The 17,804-nt window shown below is 45.1% G+C and overlaps 1 protein-coding gene across 1 annotated transcript in view; it reads left to right on the top strand.

Moving 5' to 3' along the window:
• stk10 (serine/threonine kinase 10) overlaps positions 1-17,804 on the top strand; it is a 77,597-nt gene that overhangs the window by 37,126 nt on the left and 22,667 nt on the right. The window contains exons 5-9 of the mRNA XM_072661653.1: positions 110-182; positions 3,950-4,144; positions 5,581-5,662; positions 9,787-9,933; positions 14,955-15,563. Coding sequence (XP_072517754.1) covers positions 110-182; positions 3,950-4,144; positions 5,581-5,662; positions 9,787-9,933; positions 14,955-15,563 — 1,106 coding nt within the window. The remainder of the gene's footprint in view (positions 1-109; positions 183-3,949; positions 4,145-5,580; positions 5,663-9,786; positions 9,934-14,954; positions 15,564-17,804) is intronic.

Genomic DNA, 17,804 nt, shown 5'->3' with positions numbered 1-17,804 from the left:
AAATTAAACAGTTTTGTTAAATATTCTGTGTTGGATTCTCTTTGCCTGTGTCTTGAAGCATCTAGAAATGTCTTCCGACCTTTTCTTTTTCTTCTGATTATCATTACAGCTGACTTCGGAGTGTCTGCGAAAAACACCAAAACTCTCCAAAGAAGAGACTCTTTTATTGGGACTCCTTACTGGTAAGTGCTCATACACCATAGGGACTGCTGTTCCTCCTAAACTCTTCCACTGTTCAATAATAACACCACTCACAGCTGATGGAGGAAGATCTAGGAGGGAAGGTCTAAATTTCACCAGCTGACGTGTTGTAGTTGGTGCAGCGGTGTCTCCTATTACATACAGAACCACGCTGGAGTTCAGTGAGCTCTTCAGAACCTCCCGTTCTTTCACTGATGTGTGGAAGATAGGCAGACTGCAGGACTAGGGGCTTGATTTTATACACCTGTGGCAATGAGACTGAATCAGACACTTGAATTCAGTGATTAGGAGGTGTGTCCCAATACTTTTGTCCTTATGGTGTATTAACTGTAACTCATATTACATGTATAGTAAAATTTATTGCCAAAATGCCGTTCACTCCTCAATCAATATGGATAAATTACACTGTGTTGAATTCAGCAGGGATGTCATGGATGATGTCATGGATGATGTCATGGATGATGTCATGGATGATGTCATGGATGATGTCATGGATGATGTCATGGATGATGTCATGGATCCATGAACACACTTAGATATCACTTCTCATTCTGCTTACAGCAGTTTTGCCAGTCTTACTAAAATAATCCAGGGATGTTTGAGTGCCAACAGTCTCAGGGTTCCCATATATCCTAGAAAGTCTGGAAATCCTGGGAATCTAGAGGCTAGACACCTGGAAAATGAGAAAACCGCTAAAAAAAAGGTCTTGGAAAGTGACCGAGATCCTGCAAAAGATGAGCTGTTGAGCCACTAGGATGCTGTACTTTCATGTGGATAGTGTTACAGTCCAGGGCATCAAACCAACAACCTTCTGGGCTTCCCAAGCTTATTTCTCCCAAACCTACTTCCTTCGAGAACAAATATTCAATCAGCAGGTGTCTGCAAACTTTTGGACGTCTGTCTAATGTTTTTATAATTTTACCTTTTTATATCTGCTTCGAAACACCAAATAAAAAATAGTTCATTTAATTCTAAGGTGAAAATGGAGGTTGGGAAATGAACCCCTGCTGTTTTGGTGCATAAAACCACTCAACTAAAAGGAAATGAATGTCCAGCGTTCAGCTCCGCACAGCTGAACTACACAAGTGCTTGTTTGTCAGTCAAAGATCAAACCTAGACTCACCCATGAATGTCGCTGCAGTTTTCGGTCATTGAACTTCACTCACACACACACACACACACACACACACACACACACACACACACGTGCATACCTCTTAGATAGTAATTGACTTGTGATCTCGTTGAGTCACGTGGCTCACAGCCTGCACTCTCGTCCACTGCGCTGACGCCACCACCTGATACACGTCAGCTAGTAAAGCTTTAATCTGACCGGTCTGCTTGAATCGATATGCTGATGGACACGAGGTTGTAATCTTAATAAAACTGGACAGAAGTACAGTGTTGCCCAAAAGCAGTAGTAGCAGCTACCTTCAGACCTGACGTTTGTCCACCTTTTGAAGCTTGAGGTTTGTCCACCTTTTGAAGCTTGAGGTTTGTCCACTTTCTTTTTCCAAGGTTGAGGTTTGTCCACTTTCTTTTTCCAAGCCTGAGGTTTGTCCCCTTTTCCTAAGCCCGAGGCTTGTCCTCTTTTTTCAAGCCCCAGGTTTGTCCCCTTTTTCCAAGCCCAAGGTTTGTCCCATTTTTCCAAGCCAGAAGTTTGTCCACTTTCTTTTTCCAAAGCCTCTGTCCACCTTTGAAGCCCAAGGTTTGTCCCCTTTTTCCAAGCCCGAGGCTTGTCTACTTTCTTTTTCCAAAGCATTTGTCCCCTTTTTCCAAGCCTGAGGCTTGTCCACTTTCTTTTTCCAAGCCTGAGGCTTGTCCCCTTTTCCCAAGCCAGCATGTCCACCTCTGGGCCTGAAATTTGTCTGTATTTAGTTGATGATTATAGAGAACCGTTGAGTCATACAGTGTCAGAACCACATAAATACGCATGTTAGACGTTGCTGAACACATTTTCGTGGTGTCCGGAGAGTGTGTGATGATTTATGCACAGAGATGTTGATGTTAACCGATGGAGAATGAGGTTCCACTTAGTCCATATCTGCATCCCTATCAGAGTTGAGAACGTGTCCACGTGTCCTTCACTTGCACCGAAACATTGTGTGCCTCTGAACATTGCAGTGTAATCATTCACTAATGGGCCTTGAATAATCCTGACTGGAATACCTTCACTGGTCCAAAAGAGCTTTCCTACCTTAGATCCAATGAATAATGGATTGGAATGAAGGAGCAAAGGCTGTGTGAGGGTGGAAAATGACAAATTACTCAACATATTAAATGTCCTGTTTAAAATTAGAGCTTACAACTTTTAACCTGCACACTGTCCAACACCACAGTGATGTTGGGAGTCTTTGGAGTCAATTCTGCTTTGATTCTTTGAATCATCCGGTGATTTATTGTCTCTGGCCGCTCGCCAAACAGCTGGAGTTACTTCAGAATCTCAAAAGGGAGTGCGTTTTTGAAGGTCCTTCTCTGACACTTAATTTTCCAAGCTGTTCCACTGCGCAGGAGCTGCTTATCAAATCCTTCTTGAGGCGATTCTAGGATGCTAGGATGAATCGAAGTAGTGAATATAGCCCTTTCTGGAGAATTGACCCCTATATGATTCGTTTCCTGGCCCTACAAACATTGTGTCTCCAAAATGGGAACTTTTACATGAGAAGGAAAAAGCCCTTCTTAATTTTCAGTGTAAATCAATGTAAAAGATTTTATTCCAGGTCATTTTGGAGTGTTTCTATTGGTCCATTCACCATGAAATTCTGATACAATGTAAAAACCTGCTACCAAAAACTTAATCCTCATCCTCCCCCCAATCCCAACCCCAAAACCTAATCCTAATCCCAACCCAAATCCTAATCCTCATCCTGGCCTAATCCCAACCCCAAAACCTAATCCTAACCCTCATCCTGGCTTCAATCCCGACCCCAAAAACTAATCATAATCTGGGCCTCAGTCCCAACCTCACCCCACAACCTAATCCTAACCCTCATCCTGGCCTCATCCTGGGCCCAATCCTAACCCTAAACCTCATCCTGGCCCCTATCCCAACCTCACCCCAAAACCTTATCCTGACCCCAATCCTAACCCCAGACCCAACCCAAAACCTAATCTTAAATCTGACCCCTTAATCTCAGCCTAATCCAGTTCAACTTCAGTTGCAGACTGGTGTCAGCAGCAGGTCTACAGCAGCTGGTTGAGGATGGAGAGGTGGTCAGTATTGGAGCTGTTAGATGATCAGTGATCTCTCAGATCTGAACCCCAATCCCAACCCCAAAACTTAATCCTAACCCGCATCCTGGTCCCAATCCTAACCCTAAACCAACCCAAAACCTAATCCTAATCCTCATCCTGGCTCCAATCATAACCCCAAAACCTAATCGTAATCTCCAGATACTCCAGACATCTTTAGTAAAAGTCTCTTGATCTTCGACTGATGTGTTGTTGCCCCGCCTGTCTTTTCCTAGATGTTGATTGAGAGAATAAAGAGAGACTCAGTCTTGATTGGCCAGCTGTGGATGTTGAAAAGAATCCCACTGGAGAGTCGTCTGGACGCCCCCTTGTGAGCTTTCTTAACTGAAGGAGCTTGACACCCTCTGCGCTTGACTTGTCCGATTCCACAGTATTGTTAGATCCTGATTACTGCTTCAGAAAGTTCTAAGCTTGGTATTAAACTCTTTATCTCTGTGTGTGTGTGTGTGTGTGTGTGTGTGTGTGTGTGTGTGTGTGTGTGTGTGTATACACACAGGATGGCTCCCGAAGTGGTCATGTGTGAGACCACAAAGGACGCTCCATATGACTACAAAGCAGACATCTGGTCTTTGGGAATCACCCTGATTGAGCTGGCGCAGATTGAGCCCCCCCACCACGAACTCAACCCTATGAGGGTCCTGCTGAAAATCGCCAAATCTGACCCACCCACACTGGACCAGCCATCGAAATGGTAAGCCACAGAGCCTCCAGAGCTCTGAGACCCCACAGATATTGGGCTTGAGAGTTTTGCAAGACATGTTCAAGCAAGACGGTAGATGATGATGATGATGATGATGATGATTAACTGCTTATTAATATTTTAGTAAGCATTAATTAGGGTGATTTGATATGTTTTAGGTATAAACGTTGACTAGAAATCAAGCTTCTTATAATACAAGGCTGTACGGTACAACCAAACACCGAGCAGCTAGTTAACTACATCAGCTATTGCCCCCCTGTACTGAAGTGTTACCAAAATTGCATGTCTCAAGCAAGGCCTTATATTTAAGCATGGCCGTGTTTGAGGTTGCTAAATCTGTCTAAGTCACCATTTACTATAAAAAAAAAAAAGGATTTCAGGCATCAGTGTCTTACTAGTAGCTCTGAGTAAGCTTAGCAGTTGGAGTTGTTGGGTTATTGACCACAAGGTTGTGGGTTCCATACCCAGGTCTGCTGAGGTGCCACTGTTTCTAGACTACTTCTGTTACTGGGGCACACAGAGAATTTAGAGGGGAGTATCTGTACCCCTCTGCTAGCCTAATGATGTTATTAGTTAATAATAATGTTGGTAATAATGTTACTAGTGATTATTCATAGTAGTGACATTGTGTTCCAGTAAATTAGGTCTGGTGACGCCCCTGAATAAAGGGCCTTCACTTACTGCTAGTGATTGATGCTAGTGATTGAGTTTTACCAAAACTGTATGCCCCAGAGTGTTTTGTTAGCATGGCTGTGTTTAGGGTTGCTAAATTTGGTAGGTGCCATTTACCATAAGTAAAGGGAGGCGAGGGTGGGGCGTGTTTCGGGCATCAGTGTCTTACTAGTAGCTCTAAGAAAGGCTTAGCGATTAGAGTGTTGGGTTATTGATGACCGCAGGTTGTGGGTTCGATACCCCAGGCCTTCAACCCATTTCTGCTCCAGGGGCATTTCTAGACTATGTGTGGTACTGGGGCACATAGATTTTAGAGGGGCGTATCTGTACCCCTCTGCTTACCTAATAATATTACTAGTTAATAATAATGTTAGTAATAATGTTACTAGTTAATAAAATGTCCCATGAGTGTTTTTGGGGTTGCTAAATTTGGTAGGCGCCATATACCATAAGGAAAGAGGGAGGGGGGGGTGTTGGATTATTGACCACAAGGTTGTGGGTTCGATACCCAGGTCTGCTAAGCTGCCTCTGTTGGGCCCTTGAGCAAGGCCTTTAACCCATTTCTGCTCCAGGGGTGCTGTAGCATGACTGACCCTGTGCTCTGACCCCTTGTGGTACTGGGGCACACAGAGAAAGTAGAGGGGCATATCTGTACCCCTCTGCTTACCTAATCGTATTCTTCATAAGACCCGCCTGCTGGAGGGCTTTCCCTGCTCCTTCTTTTAGCTAACACTCCAGTATTATGTATGTTTTAGGTCGGCGGACTTCAAGGATTTCCTGAGAACGTCTTTGGATAAGAATCCCGAGACGCGGCCGAGCGCCACTCAGCTCCTGGAGGTGAGCGAGAGGGTTTATACGTTACCCCTTTTTTCCCCAGATCTTCATAAAGATATAATCCATATAAAATATCTGAATTTATTAGCCAGTCCCGTTCTCATTCCGCCTCAGACTGACCAGCTGATAAAGCTGGTAGCGGAAATGTGGATAAACGGGCCTCTGTTTGAGACGGGCAGTCACTGCTTCCTGTTTGGGTTGGAGGATGGAAGGAATGGTGGTGATTTGCATTCCTTCTTCCTTTGGGGGATCCTTACCGGCTCCGCCTCTGGACCTCGGGTTGCACTTCAAGTGGAAATTCGTGCACAGGCAGAACCTGCTGAACCCAGTGACCTTCAAAAGCAATGCTTTAATGCTTGGGCCTGAGAACTGGACAAAATGAAGGCTTCAAATATACACAGATTAGCCATAACATTAATACCAGGCGAAGTGAAGAACGTTGATTGTCGTCATATGTGCTGGCTACATCTGTCAAGGGATGGATATATTAGGCAGGTGATGGAGGTGTTGACAAAGGGAATCTGAGACACTTTGACAAGAACCAAACTGTGATGTTCTAGATGACTGGCTTAGAACATCTCCAACCAGAACGTCAGGCAGATCTTTTGGGGTGTTCCCGCAAAGGCAGTGGTCTGTACCTACCGAAAGTGCTCCGACAAAGGGCGACCGGTGAACCGACGATGGGCACCCGAGGCTCGCTGATGGGTTCCATGGACAGAGTTCTGCTGATACTCCTGGTTTCTCTGTGTTTACACTGTGTGAAAAAGCACAGACAAATACATGGATCAGCCAAAACACCACCTGCCTAATATTGAGTAGGTCCCTCTTGTGCCACTAGAGCAGATCTGATTATTCGAGGCATGGGCTCCGCAAGACCTCTGAAGGGGTCCTGTGGTATCTGGCAACAAGACATTAGCCTTTCCAGGATGGAGTGTGTGTGTGTGTGTGTGTGTGTGTGTGTGTGTGTGTGTGTGTGTGTGTAGTGTGTAGTGTGGCGTGACTGGGTAGAATGTGCAACAGGTGTTTTGCGTGTGCTGCTGTAAAGGTGGAGGCCTTGATAGACAGACTGGGGTGAAATAACTCCACGGTCAGGGGCAGGTTAACAGATGGTGTGTGTGTGTGTGTGTGTGTGTGTGTGTGTGTGTGTGTGTGTGTGTGTGTGTGTGTGTGTGTGCGCACACGCCGTTTGTTGCTTTTGCTTTTAACAAGATTGGCTAATCTTCATTAAAGAGATATGATACACTTTATGGACAAAAGTATTGGGACACCTGCTGATTCACCTCCTCAATCAAGGATATTAAATAGAGTTAATCCTGTTGGAGTAACCATCTCTACTGTCCAGGGAAGAGGGCTAGATTTTGGAGATTTTGGAGGAGCATTGCTGTGAGGATTTGACTGTATCCAGCGAAAAAAGCTTTAGTGAGGTCAGGATTTGGGATGATCACCACCCCACCTCGTCCCAAAAGTACTGGATGGAGCAACGCCTTCCATCATTCCAGAGAACACCGTTCTTCCACTACTCCGCAGCTCAATACTGGGGGGCTTTATTATACCCCTCTAGGCCACGCCTGGCATTAGACCTTAGAAGGGGTGTCCACAAACATTTGGACGCAAGCGATGCACACACTTTTCTGACACTGTGTGACTGGCTGTTTTCTGTAAACACAGGCTGAAGTGTGTCACATTGCTAAAAAACAGAAGTAAGGGTCATCTTGAAGCCTGAATGATGTTTGATAAAGCATGTGTTAAGCTAACACACACACACACACACACACACACACGCCGAGCTGAAATGACAGTGTGCAGCTGATGGCAGGATGTGTTTCGTGAGAAGCGGAGGCAGCAGTGCGGTCTCTGACTCTTGAGGTTTTGCTCAAAGCTGTAGGAAGGTGCACAGGAAGTGTCGGTGTGGCTCCCCTCAACACCGGCTTGAGCCAGGGTTTCGCTTCAGCTCAGCATTTGAGGTTCTGCTTGTTCCTCTGCGCAGATCTGTAGTTTATCTGGAACACCTACTGCTGCGAGGGTAACAGCCACGGTCTGTTTCTACACAGTTCCTCAGAACTGTCCCCCTCTGCCCCATCCATCAATGGAAAAGGACCCCCATTCCACTGAGCAGATGTTCTCTGGATGGTGGACCATTCTTAGTATAGCAGTGACACTGACATGGTAGGGTGTGTGTGTGGTGCGGATTTGAGAGTCAGTGTTTGCCTCCTTAGGGAGCTAATTTTAGTGATTGATTGATGAAATGAAAGAGCAAATCATGCAAAAGCCTCATACACCTCATGGACAAAAGTATTTGGATGCCTGCCCATTCATTGCTCATTCAAGGGTATATGCTTTTGTTGGAGTAACTGTCTCTACTGTCCAGCAATGCTACTGTTGGAGGAGCATTGCTGTGAGGAGTTGATTGCATGCAACAATGAGAGCGTTTGCAAAGTCAAGATGTTGGACGATCTTCACCCACCTCATCCCCAGCTAATGCTCTTGTCTTTGAATACTATCAAATCATCAGACAAACACAGAACTGTCTCCTTCTTATTGTCCTTGGTTTCAATAGTGATTTGAGCAGGTGTCCCAATACTTTTGTCCATGCATTGTGTGTGTGTGTGTGTGTGTGTGTGTGTGTGTGTGTGTGTGTGTGTGTGTGTGTGTACACTTTCATCCACTTCCACCACTGTCTGTCTCTCTCCCACTTCTTTCTGTCCCTTTCCCACTGTCTCTGTCCCTTTCCCACTGTCTCTGTCTCTCTCTCTTTCTCTGTCCCTCTCCCACTGTCTCTGTCTCTCTCTCTTTCTCTGTCCCTCTTCCACTGTCTCTGTCTCTCTCTCTCTTTCTCTGTCCCTCTTCCACTGTCTCTGTCTCTCTCTCTCTTTCTCTGTCCCTCTCCCACTGTCTCTGTCTCTCTCTCTCTTTCTCTGTCCCTCTCCCACTGTCTCTGTCTCTCTCTCTCTTTCTCTGTCCCTCTCCCACTGTCTCTGTCCCTCTCTCTCTTTCTCTGTCCCTCTCCCACTGTCTCTGTCTCTCTCTCTCTCTTTCTCTGTCCCTCTCCCACTGTCTCTGTCTCTCTCTCAGTTTCTCTGTTTTTTCCATCCGTCCCTCTCCCACGGTCTCTGTCCCTCTTCCACTGTCTCTGCCTCTCTGCCTCTCTCCCACTGTATCTGCCTCTTTCCCACTGTCTCTGTCTCTGGCCCACTGACTGTCTCTCTCCTGCTTTCTCCGTTTCTCCCTCAGTTTCTCAGTTTTCCCATCCGTCTCTCTCCCACGGTCTCCGTCTCTCTCCCACTTCTCCATTTCTCCCTCAGTTTCTCAGTTCAGTAATAATTTGAATAAACTAAACTTAATGATGAGCTCAAGCAGAACTCAGCCTGCCCGCTCCCCTCTGAATGAACTTCTCCGCAGGTCAGCATGTCCGTTTTAATGGGCCTCCTGCTGGAGCTGGTGTTCCTGCGTGTCGTCTGCTTCGTTTCTCTTTCTCCATTCATGCTCACACGCCTCAGAGGCTCGATCAGCCTAACTGGAGTCACTGGAGAAGTTAATTGATATTGCTGGCGCCGTCCACTGGCTTTCGTCTCCACTGGGTCCCATTATGTTCCATTTGCTCTCACAGCCGTGCCTCCACCAGCTGGGCCAATTCAATTAGGTGGGGTGCAAAGTGGCTGAATAATGGATGAAGCTGCAGGGTTTTTTTTTTCCTCCATCACACTTCTGCTTTCTCCACTCAGAATGTGTGTGAGTGAGTGTGTGTAAGTGTGTAAGTGTGTGTGGCCTCAAACTACCTGTGTACCAACCAAGGCACCTGTTTTTGTGTTTCTCCTTTACTGCAGCACAGGCAATTCTGACGTTCTACTCTGAGCATGTTGAAGAACCTGATTTAATAAACAAATAAATAAACAAACAAATAAATAATAAATTCAGGACACAACTGTTTTTTGTTAAAAGTCTGATTGTAGTACATTACAATCCATCACATGACCATGCCTGTCTCGGGTGTTCCACAGCAGTACGTTGACATTATCAGTTACGGTGATGCATGGCTTTTAAGGTGGACGTTTAAGGTGGAATAAACTCTTAACTCACTTCTCCTCCATCCTCAGAGACTAACCCCATGTTTTCTGTCTGTCCTGTAGCACCCGTTTGTGAAATCAGTGAAGTCTAACCGGCCTCTGCTGGAGCTGGTGGCCGAGGCTAAAGCGGAGGTGATGGAGGTGATGGAGGACAGCCATGAGGAAGCGGACGAGGAAGCGGACGAAGAAGAACCCGCAGACATCTCGACTGTGAGCACCACTGTCTCGCTTTCTCCGTTTTCCCATTTCTCAGTTTCTCTCCCACTTCCTCCCTTTTTTGACAACTTTAATTTTATTTTTATATTTCACCGTTTCTCTCCCTCCATTGCTCAGTTTTTCTCTTTTAGTTTCTCAGTTTTTCTCTTTTAGTTTCTCAGTTTTTCTCTTTTAGTTTCTCAGTTTTTCTCTTTCAGTTTCTCAGTTTCTCTCCCTTAGTTTCTCTTCCACTTTCTTCTTTTTTTGAGTTTTTATTTTTCTCCCTTTGTTTCTGTTTCTCTCCCCCCGTTTTTGTTTCTCAGTTTCTCTCTCCCTCTGTTTCTCAGTCTCTGTTTCTCAGTTTCTCTCTCCCTCTGTTTCTCAGTCTCTGTTTCTCAGTTTCTCTCTCTCTGTTTCTCAGTTTCTCTCTCTCTGTTTCTCTCTCTCTGTTTCTCAGTCTCTGTTTCTCAGTTTCTCTCTCTCTGTTTCTCAGTCTCTGTTTCTCAGTTTCTCTCTTTGTTTCTCAGTTTCTCTCTCTCTGTTTCTCAGTTTCTCTCTCTCTGTTTCTCTCTCTCTGTTTCTCAGTTTCTCTCTCTCTGTTTCTCTCTCTCTGTTTCTCTCTCTCTCTCTGTTTCTCAGTTTCTCTCTCTCTCTCTGTTTCTCAGTTTCTCTCTCTCTCTCTGTTTCTCTCTGTTTCTCAGTTTCTCTCTCTCTCTCTCTGTTTCTCTCTGTTTCTCTCTCTCTCGTTTCTCAGTTTCTCTCTCTCTCGTTTCTCAGTTTCTCTCTCTCTCGTTTCTCAGTTTCTCTCTCTCTCCTTTACTCAGTTTCTCTCTCTTTCTCCATTTCTCTTGTTCAGTTTCTCTCCCACATTTTTCCTTTTTTTACAGTTTTTATTTCCCTCACTTTGTTTCTGCATTTGTCCCTCACTTTCTCTGTTTCTCTCCCTCTGTTTCTCAATTTGTCTCCCTCTGTTTCTCTCTGTTTTTCAGTTCCTCTCCTTACATTTCTCTGTTTCTCTCCCTCCATTTCTCTTTACTTTCTTCATTTCTCTCCCTTACTTTCTCTCCCACTTTTTTTGATAGTTTTTCTTTTTCTCCCTCACCTTGTTTCTCCATTTGTCCCTCAGTTTCTCTGTTTCACTCCCACTTTCTCAGCTTTTCCTCTTAGTTGCTCCTAAATTGTTTCCTGTTTCTTAGTTTCTCTCCCACTTTCTCTATTTCTCCCCCAATTCCTCCATTCTTTAAACAGAGTGAATCTTCTAATGTAAATGACACACAGTTATTGTGGACGTGCAGATTCTGGTGTCCGTATCGGTTCAATCAAACTCCTGGAAATTTGGTCACTAAGCCTACCTACAAGACCTACAAGCTTGTGGTCATCAGGGTCATGTGCAAATGTGTGTGGACCACAAGCGCACCAGCTGAGAAAGGGTTCAGATTTCCTTTAGATTTAATTGCGATTCCCTAGAAAATGAATCAGTGCATGATTTGATTCAGTGAGATGAGGATTGTGCCCTCCTCTCTCTCTCTCTCTCTCTCTCTCTCTCTCTCTCTCTCTCTCTCTCTCTCATACACACACACACTCCCACACACACTCTCTCTCTCTCTCTCTCTCTCTCTCTCTCTCTCTCCCTCTCTCTCTCATATTGTGTTAGAACTTCCTTTAACACAGCCGACCCACCCTTCTTCAAAACTGGCGCCTCTATATAAAGGCCTGTTTCAGGGCAGCCTGGCACTGCAGTCCAAAATAACTCTGCCTTAAAAACACAAAGCCAGCGGAGCTAAATAAACACACTCGTCCCCAGCCGGCCTTCGTCCACTTTCTAACAAGTGGCTTAATGAATCACGAGGCCAGTTCTGCCAAAACAGCTCTGAGCCATCAATACATGCCTCTGGAGGTGTCCTGTGGTAACTCAGTCCTGCAGATTTCTCCTGTACAACATCCAGAGATTTCGACCCTTCCTCTCTAGAGAGTCGCCCAGGTGCTCGTTCAGCCTCTCGTCACTTCAAGACCTGACTACTACTGCAGCTCTCTTCTGGCTGGTCTCCCTCTGCTCACCATCAGGCCCCTGTAACTAATCCAGAATGCAGCGGTACGGGTCGTCTTCATCGTTTCTAAATTCAGCCATGTCTCTCCACTGCTGCGTTCCCTCTTCACTGAAGCTTCCTGTAGCTGCTGCCCAGTTCATCAGATTCAAACCCTTGACTCTGGCCTACAAAGCCAAGACTGGACCAGCCAGCCCCTCCATACTTGATGGCGATGGTTAAAAGCCCGATCTGCACCAAGAGCCCTTCCAGCTTCAAGTACGGCTCGGCTCGACCCTCCATCCTTTAAGATCCACGGCAGACGATCGTCCAGACTTTTTCTGTCCTGCACTGAAGTGGTGGAACGAACTTCCCCTGGGTGTCCGAACAGCAGAGTCCAACACTCGCTGTTCTCAAACCCAGACTGAAGACCCTCCTCTTCTGAGAGTACTCAGGCGAAGAGAAGAGTACTATGATCTCCTTACTGACTTGTGTTTAGTAGAGTCGAAGATTAGAGGATCTTTGAATTATTAGTCTATTCAAACTAGCTGAGGTTCTTCTTCAGTACACAGTGAAGCACTTTTGTAAGTCGCTCTGGAGAAGAACGTCTGCTAAATGCCTTAAATGTAAATGTATTTGGCACCAAGACAGCAGTTAGCAGCAGATCCTTTCCTGTAAGTCCTGCAGGTTGTGAGGTGGGGCCTCCATGAGCATCAATGGGTCTTGTGTTCCTATTACTTTGTCATTGGATCAGCGGTTGTTCTTCAGTAGAGCACTTTAGCTAGGTGCTGACCACTGCATACCAGGAACTATGGGTGTGTGTGATATTGACAAAAAATAATATCTCGATATTTTCTGGGATTCTGCCACTAACGATAATTAGACGATATTTTTCATCCTTTAAAATGTCTTGCATTGCTCTAGTTTGTTGTACTTATTTATTTACTTAAAACTGAAGCATTCAAGTAAACATAATCCAAAATCAACAGTGCGAGAGTTACAGACATTACAAACTTGTATCTTTTTTCACATTAAATTGTAGTTTAATATGTACATTATATTTATATTTCATGTAATTTATGGTCATTTTGTCATTTTACTTTATGCATGTTTAAACATACTAACAAATTTAGAATCTGTTTATTTCACTTAAACTGTAACAGACGTGACTGCACTTTACTTTCTTATAGAAGTATACAGTGGTCACGCTTTCCGTCTTCTAGAAAAATCAGTGCAGTCACATAATCTGATAATGACTTTCTCTACCAACCACCCACCGAGGTCACAGAATCCGGCGGTCACAGATTACGGTCCAACAGGTGCATGGCTGGTTTCAGCCTGTAGGGAGCAGCGGACTCCCGAAGTTTTTAATAATCTTCATATTCAGCACGGAGGTTGGTGCGCAGATGGTGAAACTGGCAGGGTGTTGGGTGAGCTTGTAGGCTATGCTAGCGCGTTGCATTCACTCTGACTGACGGGTGCAGTGAATATGTGAACTCCGAAGGCGTGTTTTTGAGTGGTTTCTGCAAAGTGAGCGACACATCGTTAAAACAACAGTTAAGATATTATCGTAGACAATACATATCGCACACCCCTACCAGAAACATCAGACCCACAAGACCCGGTATACTTGGATTCAGTCGTCCAGCCATCGCGATTTAGTTCTTGTCAAAGTGGTTCAGTAAACTGACTTCACTGGCTGCCTGATATGTATGTCCCACCCGTTAAATGCAGTCTTATGCTTAAGGGTGGACATCCCTGACGTGTGTGTGTGTGTGTGTGTGTGTGTGTGTGTGTGTGTGTGTGTGTGTGTGTGTGTGGATAGGAAAGTGCTTCTCTGGCTCTTGTGCAGGTGTTAACTGAAGAACATGGTGTTTAACTTTCTGCAGGATTACTGGGATTCCATCCCAAGGTCAAGTGCTCATTAATTAGTGGAGTAACAGCTAGGCTGGTTGGAGCTGCACCTGTGAAATAGCACTGTCAAGTGTTGGCTCGCACCGTAGGACTGAGCTCTATTGTTTTTCAAGCCGGCGCTTGCAGAACTTTTCTCTGCTAGGAGCAGGAGAGTACGAGAGAGGCTTGAGAATGTCTGGTCAGTGTTAAAGAACGAATAAAATAATCATTAAGAATTCCATGTGCTGATCGGATGGTACTAAGGGTTCTAAAGGGTTCTAATAGCTCTGCAGAAGGAGATATAGAGCCCCCAGTGTATTCCTTCCTGTATTGTATTAGGTTTGCATGCTGCAACCACCTTCTCCATATCCCACTGGAGATTCTCTATGAGGAAGCAAATCAGCCCCAGAATATCACAGAGCCACCGCCATGCTCCTTTCAGTGTATTCCTCATTCTTCCTCCACCAGGCATGTATACCGCTGATCCGTGGGCTCAAAAAAATAAGTTTTTGTTGTATCAGTCCACAGAACAGAATCCCAAAACAAATAAAAATCCAGCAGGTTTAATATCCAGACCTGTCGGCGACTCTAAACCCAGCATTGTGGCTGGAAGTTAGTGCAGTGACCAGCTACAGACAATTTAGAGGGCATTTTACAGGGTCAGGAGAAGACGGAGGGTGGAGTTTATCCAATCTCTCATCCATATTCCCTTTTTATCCTTTCTCTGATGGCATCTCTTCAGTTCTAGTGTGTGTTTTTATGGCGCAACATGTTTTCGGAGTTGCGAAAGATCTTGTCATTCGTGAGTCTGTGGTGCTGATTAGTTGCATAGCGAGATTCCCAATTACAAGACAAGAAGCTGTGTATCTGAGGGAGATCTGACGACTAGCATAGCATAACTTGACTGAATTTATCCAGATTTTACATTTGAACAAAAAACTGATTGGATTGATTGGATATTTTTTCCCCCCAATATTTTCTCTTTCAGTTCATTAGACTCTATCTGGAGGCCTAGAAGGCCCTAAAGGTTCCACCTTCTTCAGCTTAAGCTTCAGCAGAAGTTCAATGAAATCTTAAACCGAACTGTGAAATTTACTGCTCTGTTTTTCTCGTCTTCAGGCCCCAGGAAAAGACCCATCAGAAACCAGTCAGACCAGTCTGGAAGACCATGTGGCCAGCGAAACGCCCGAAGCACCAGAAATGCCTGAAACACCTGAAGCTCCTGAAAACCCAACAGAAACCGAGCCAGAGGCGGCCATGCCTGAGGAAACCCAGAAGGAGGAGGAGCTTAAGCTTCCTGAAGAAGAGCTTCTGCTGGATCACGACAAGCCCGAAAGCGAGACTTCCGGAAAAGCTTCCAGCTCTGATTCGGGCATTGAAGATGGCCAGAGCACGCCTACGTCAGAAAAGGAGGTGAAGGAGGTGGAGACTTCAGAATCAGAGTCACCTTCTCCTTTGACCCCTACAGACCCCAGTGGGCCTCAGCCAGCTCTGGAGAACCCAGATGAAGATGAGGAACGGCATAGAAAACCTCGCGATGAAGAAATTACCTCTACTGTGCCACCACTGGTGAGAAATGGAACTGCGGGAGAAGGCGTGGAGACCCTGCTGGCTCGCGCTAATGGAGGGATTGGGAAGCGCTATTCAGGCACAGGCAGCACGGACCTCAGCCCGAACGCCTCAGGGGACATCTCGATAAACAAAGACACCGGCTCTGTGGCGGCACGGGTAGGTGTTTGCATGAGTTTCCTTAAAAAGTTAAACCAGAAAATGAATTTACTAGGGTTGCACGGTAGTATCGGAAGCATATTGGTAAAAATCAGACAATGATCTAATCAATGGGAATTGACCAATACACCAATTCCCTTTGTCTATGATGGTCGTTGATCAGAACCCTTTTTTAAGTGGATTACATCATGTGGTCCCACAGCAAGAGCTATTATGGTCCTTCCAGCTTTACTTATTGGTATGTTAATTGGATCCAATGGCCTCCCCATCTCTGAGGAAAGATCCATGGGTTTGGAACTGATAATGATGATGATAATGGTGCCATTGGGTGTGGTGAGGCAAATCAGTCATTTGGGTTCATACTGTAATTCTTACACAACACATAATGGACGTTAACTCCGTTGCAATCCCAGGACCCGGTAGAGGGTCCAAACATTTTTTCTTACGCACTTGCATGCAAAAGCCTTGCATCTCCAAAATGGCAACTTTACAGTAGAACGGAAAACCTCAGTATAAAGACAACTGGCAGATTCCTCTCATGTCAGAAAGGTGAGACACAAGCTTTAGGGTGTTGAATAGCTAGGATTTGAAGGGGTTAATCTGCACTCCTTATCTATTCAAAAGTAACAAAAGACAAAGACAAAATTAAATGCTGAATTGCTAAAAAATATGAAATGGGCTTATTTAGAGACCTGTCTTGGCTGTTTGACTGCATTTGAGGTAGTGGGTAAATTGTATAACTTAGATTTTTAGATAAACTTTTGCTTTAAGGTCAAAAAACTGATTTTCCTCTGTTTAGAATGAACTTGGTATCATTTGGATTACAGTAGCCCATGTAGTGGCCAGTAGAAAGGCATAGACATGAATTAGTATAAGCGTCTGACTGTAATTAGGCCCACTAATTACTGTTAAACCGCACCACAAAATCAACCACTGCTGCATCTACTCAATCTTATATATAAAGAAAATCTCATTTCTATTTTATCTTTTGGAGATAATCGTAGGGCCACCATAATTACTCACTTTTCCAAAGGCCTAGAGCAGTGGTCACCAACCCTGCTCCTAGAGATTTGCCTTCCTGCAGACTTCATATTTTCTCTATTTCCATTCCAACCTAAACCAAGCAGTTAAATGACTGATACTCCAAGGACCAATTTTTACTTCCCCGAGTCCATTAGGCTCTATCTCGAGGCCTAGAAGGCCCTAAAGGTTCCTCGCTGATTAAAATGGCATTAAAAGCTAGAAAACCGCATGTTGATTGACAGTTGCATCGTCATGGCAATGTAAGCATTCCTGTAGCTACCAGAGAGAGCTGTACAGGTACAGCAGAGGCCATTTGTCCAAACACTGAGCCTGCTTATGAGAGCTGGTGGAACATTCAGGGAGGAAAAAGTGGGTGGTACAGCAGTACAGTAGAGTTACTGAGCTTGGAGCTGGGTGGGGAAATAGATGAACAGAGGACAGCCTGTGTAAAACCCCACCAGAAAGTACAGAGCACGACTGCACCCCCACCAGAAAGTACAGAGAGCATGTCTACACCACCCCCACCTAAAACGCACAGACGTCTGTCTGCATGCCTGCTGGAAATGTATGGTGTTTCTCTAGAGTACTGCATTGGTCTACACCAAAAAGCTTACAGTCTGCCCACAGTCCCACCAAGAGGTGCTGTTTGAAAACAGTCCCACTGCAAAATGTACAGTCTGTCAACAGTCCAACCGTAATGAAATGTGTCTAAGGGCCCACCAATAAGTGTACAGTCTTTCTATGGCCCCACCAGAAGCCGATCAGTCTTTCTGCAGCTTTACCAAAAACTGCACAGTCTGTCTGCAGCCCCACCAAAAGTCATACAGTCTGTCTTCAGCTCCACCAGAAATCGTACAGTCTGTCTACGGCCCCACCACAAGCCATACAGCCTGTCTTCATCCCCAGCAAAGGCCACATACAGTCTGTCTTCAGCTCCACCAAAAGTCATAGTCTGTCTACGGCCCCACCAAAAGCCGTACTGTCTGTCTACGGCCCCACCAAAGGCTGGGCGATATGGTAAAAATACTATATCACGATATTTAAAGGTGCACAATATTTATCCCGATACATGTAAATCACAGACTAAACACAACAGTATCAACAGATTCTTATAAATTAAGAATCGTATTCGATCCAGCTGCTACACGATGCCTAACCTCTATATAACCTACAGCTAACCTACACCTGTGCAGTGTACCGCATCTACAGTACTGAGCT

This window comes from Salminus brasiliensis, chromosome 18, assembly GCF_030463535.1.
Source record: "Salminus brasiliensis chromosome 18, fSalBra1.hap2, whole genome shotgun sequence".
NCBI lineage: Eukaryota > Metazoa > Chordata > Actinopteri > Characiformes > Bryconidae > Salminus > Salminus brasiliensis.
Note: the sequence above shows the minus strand (reverse complement) of the source record. Positions and strands in the feature narration are given on the sequence as shown.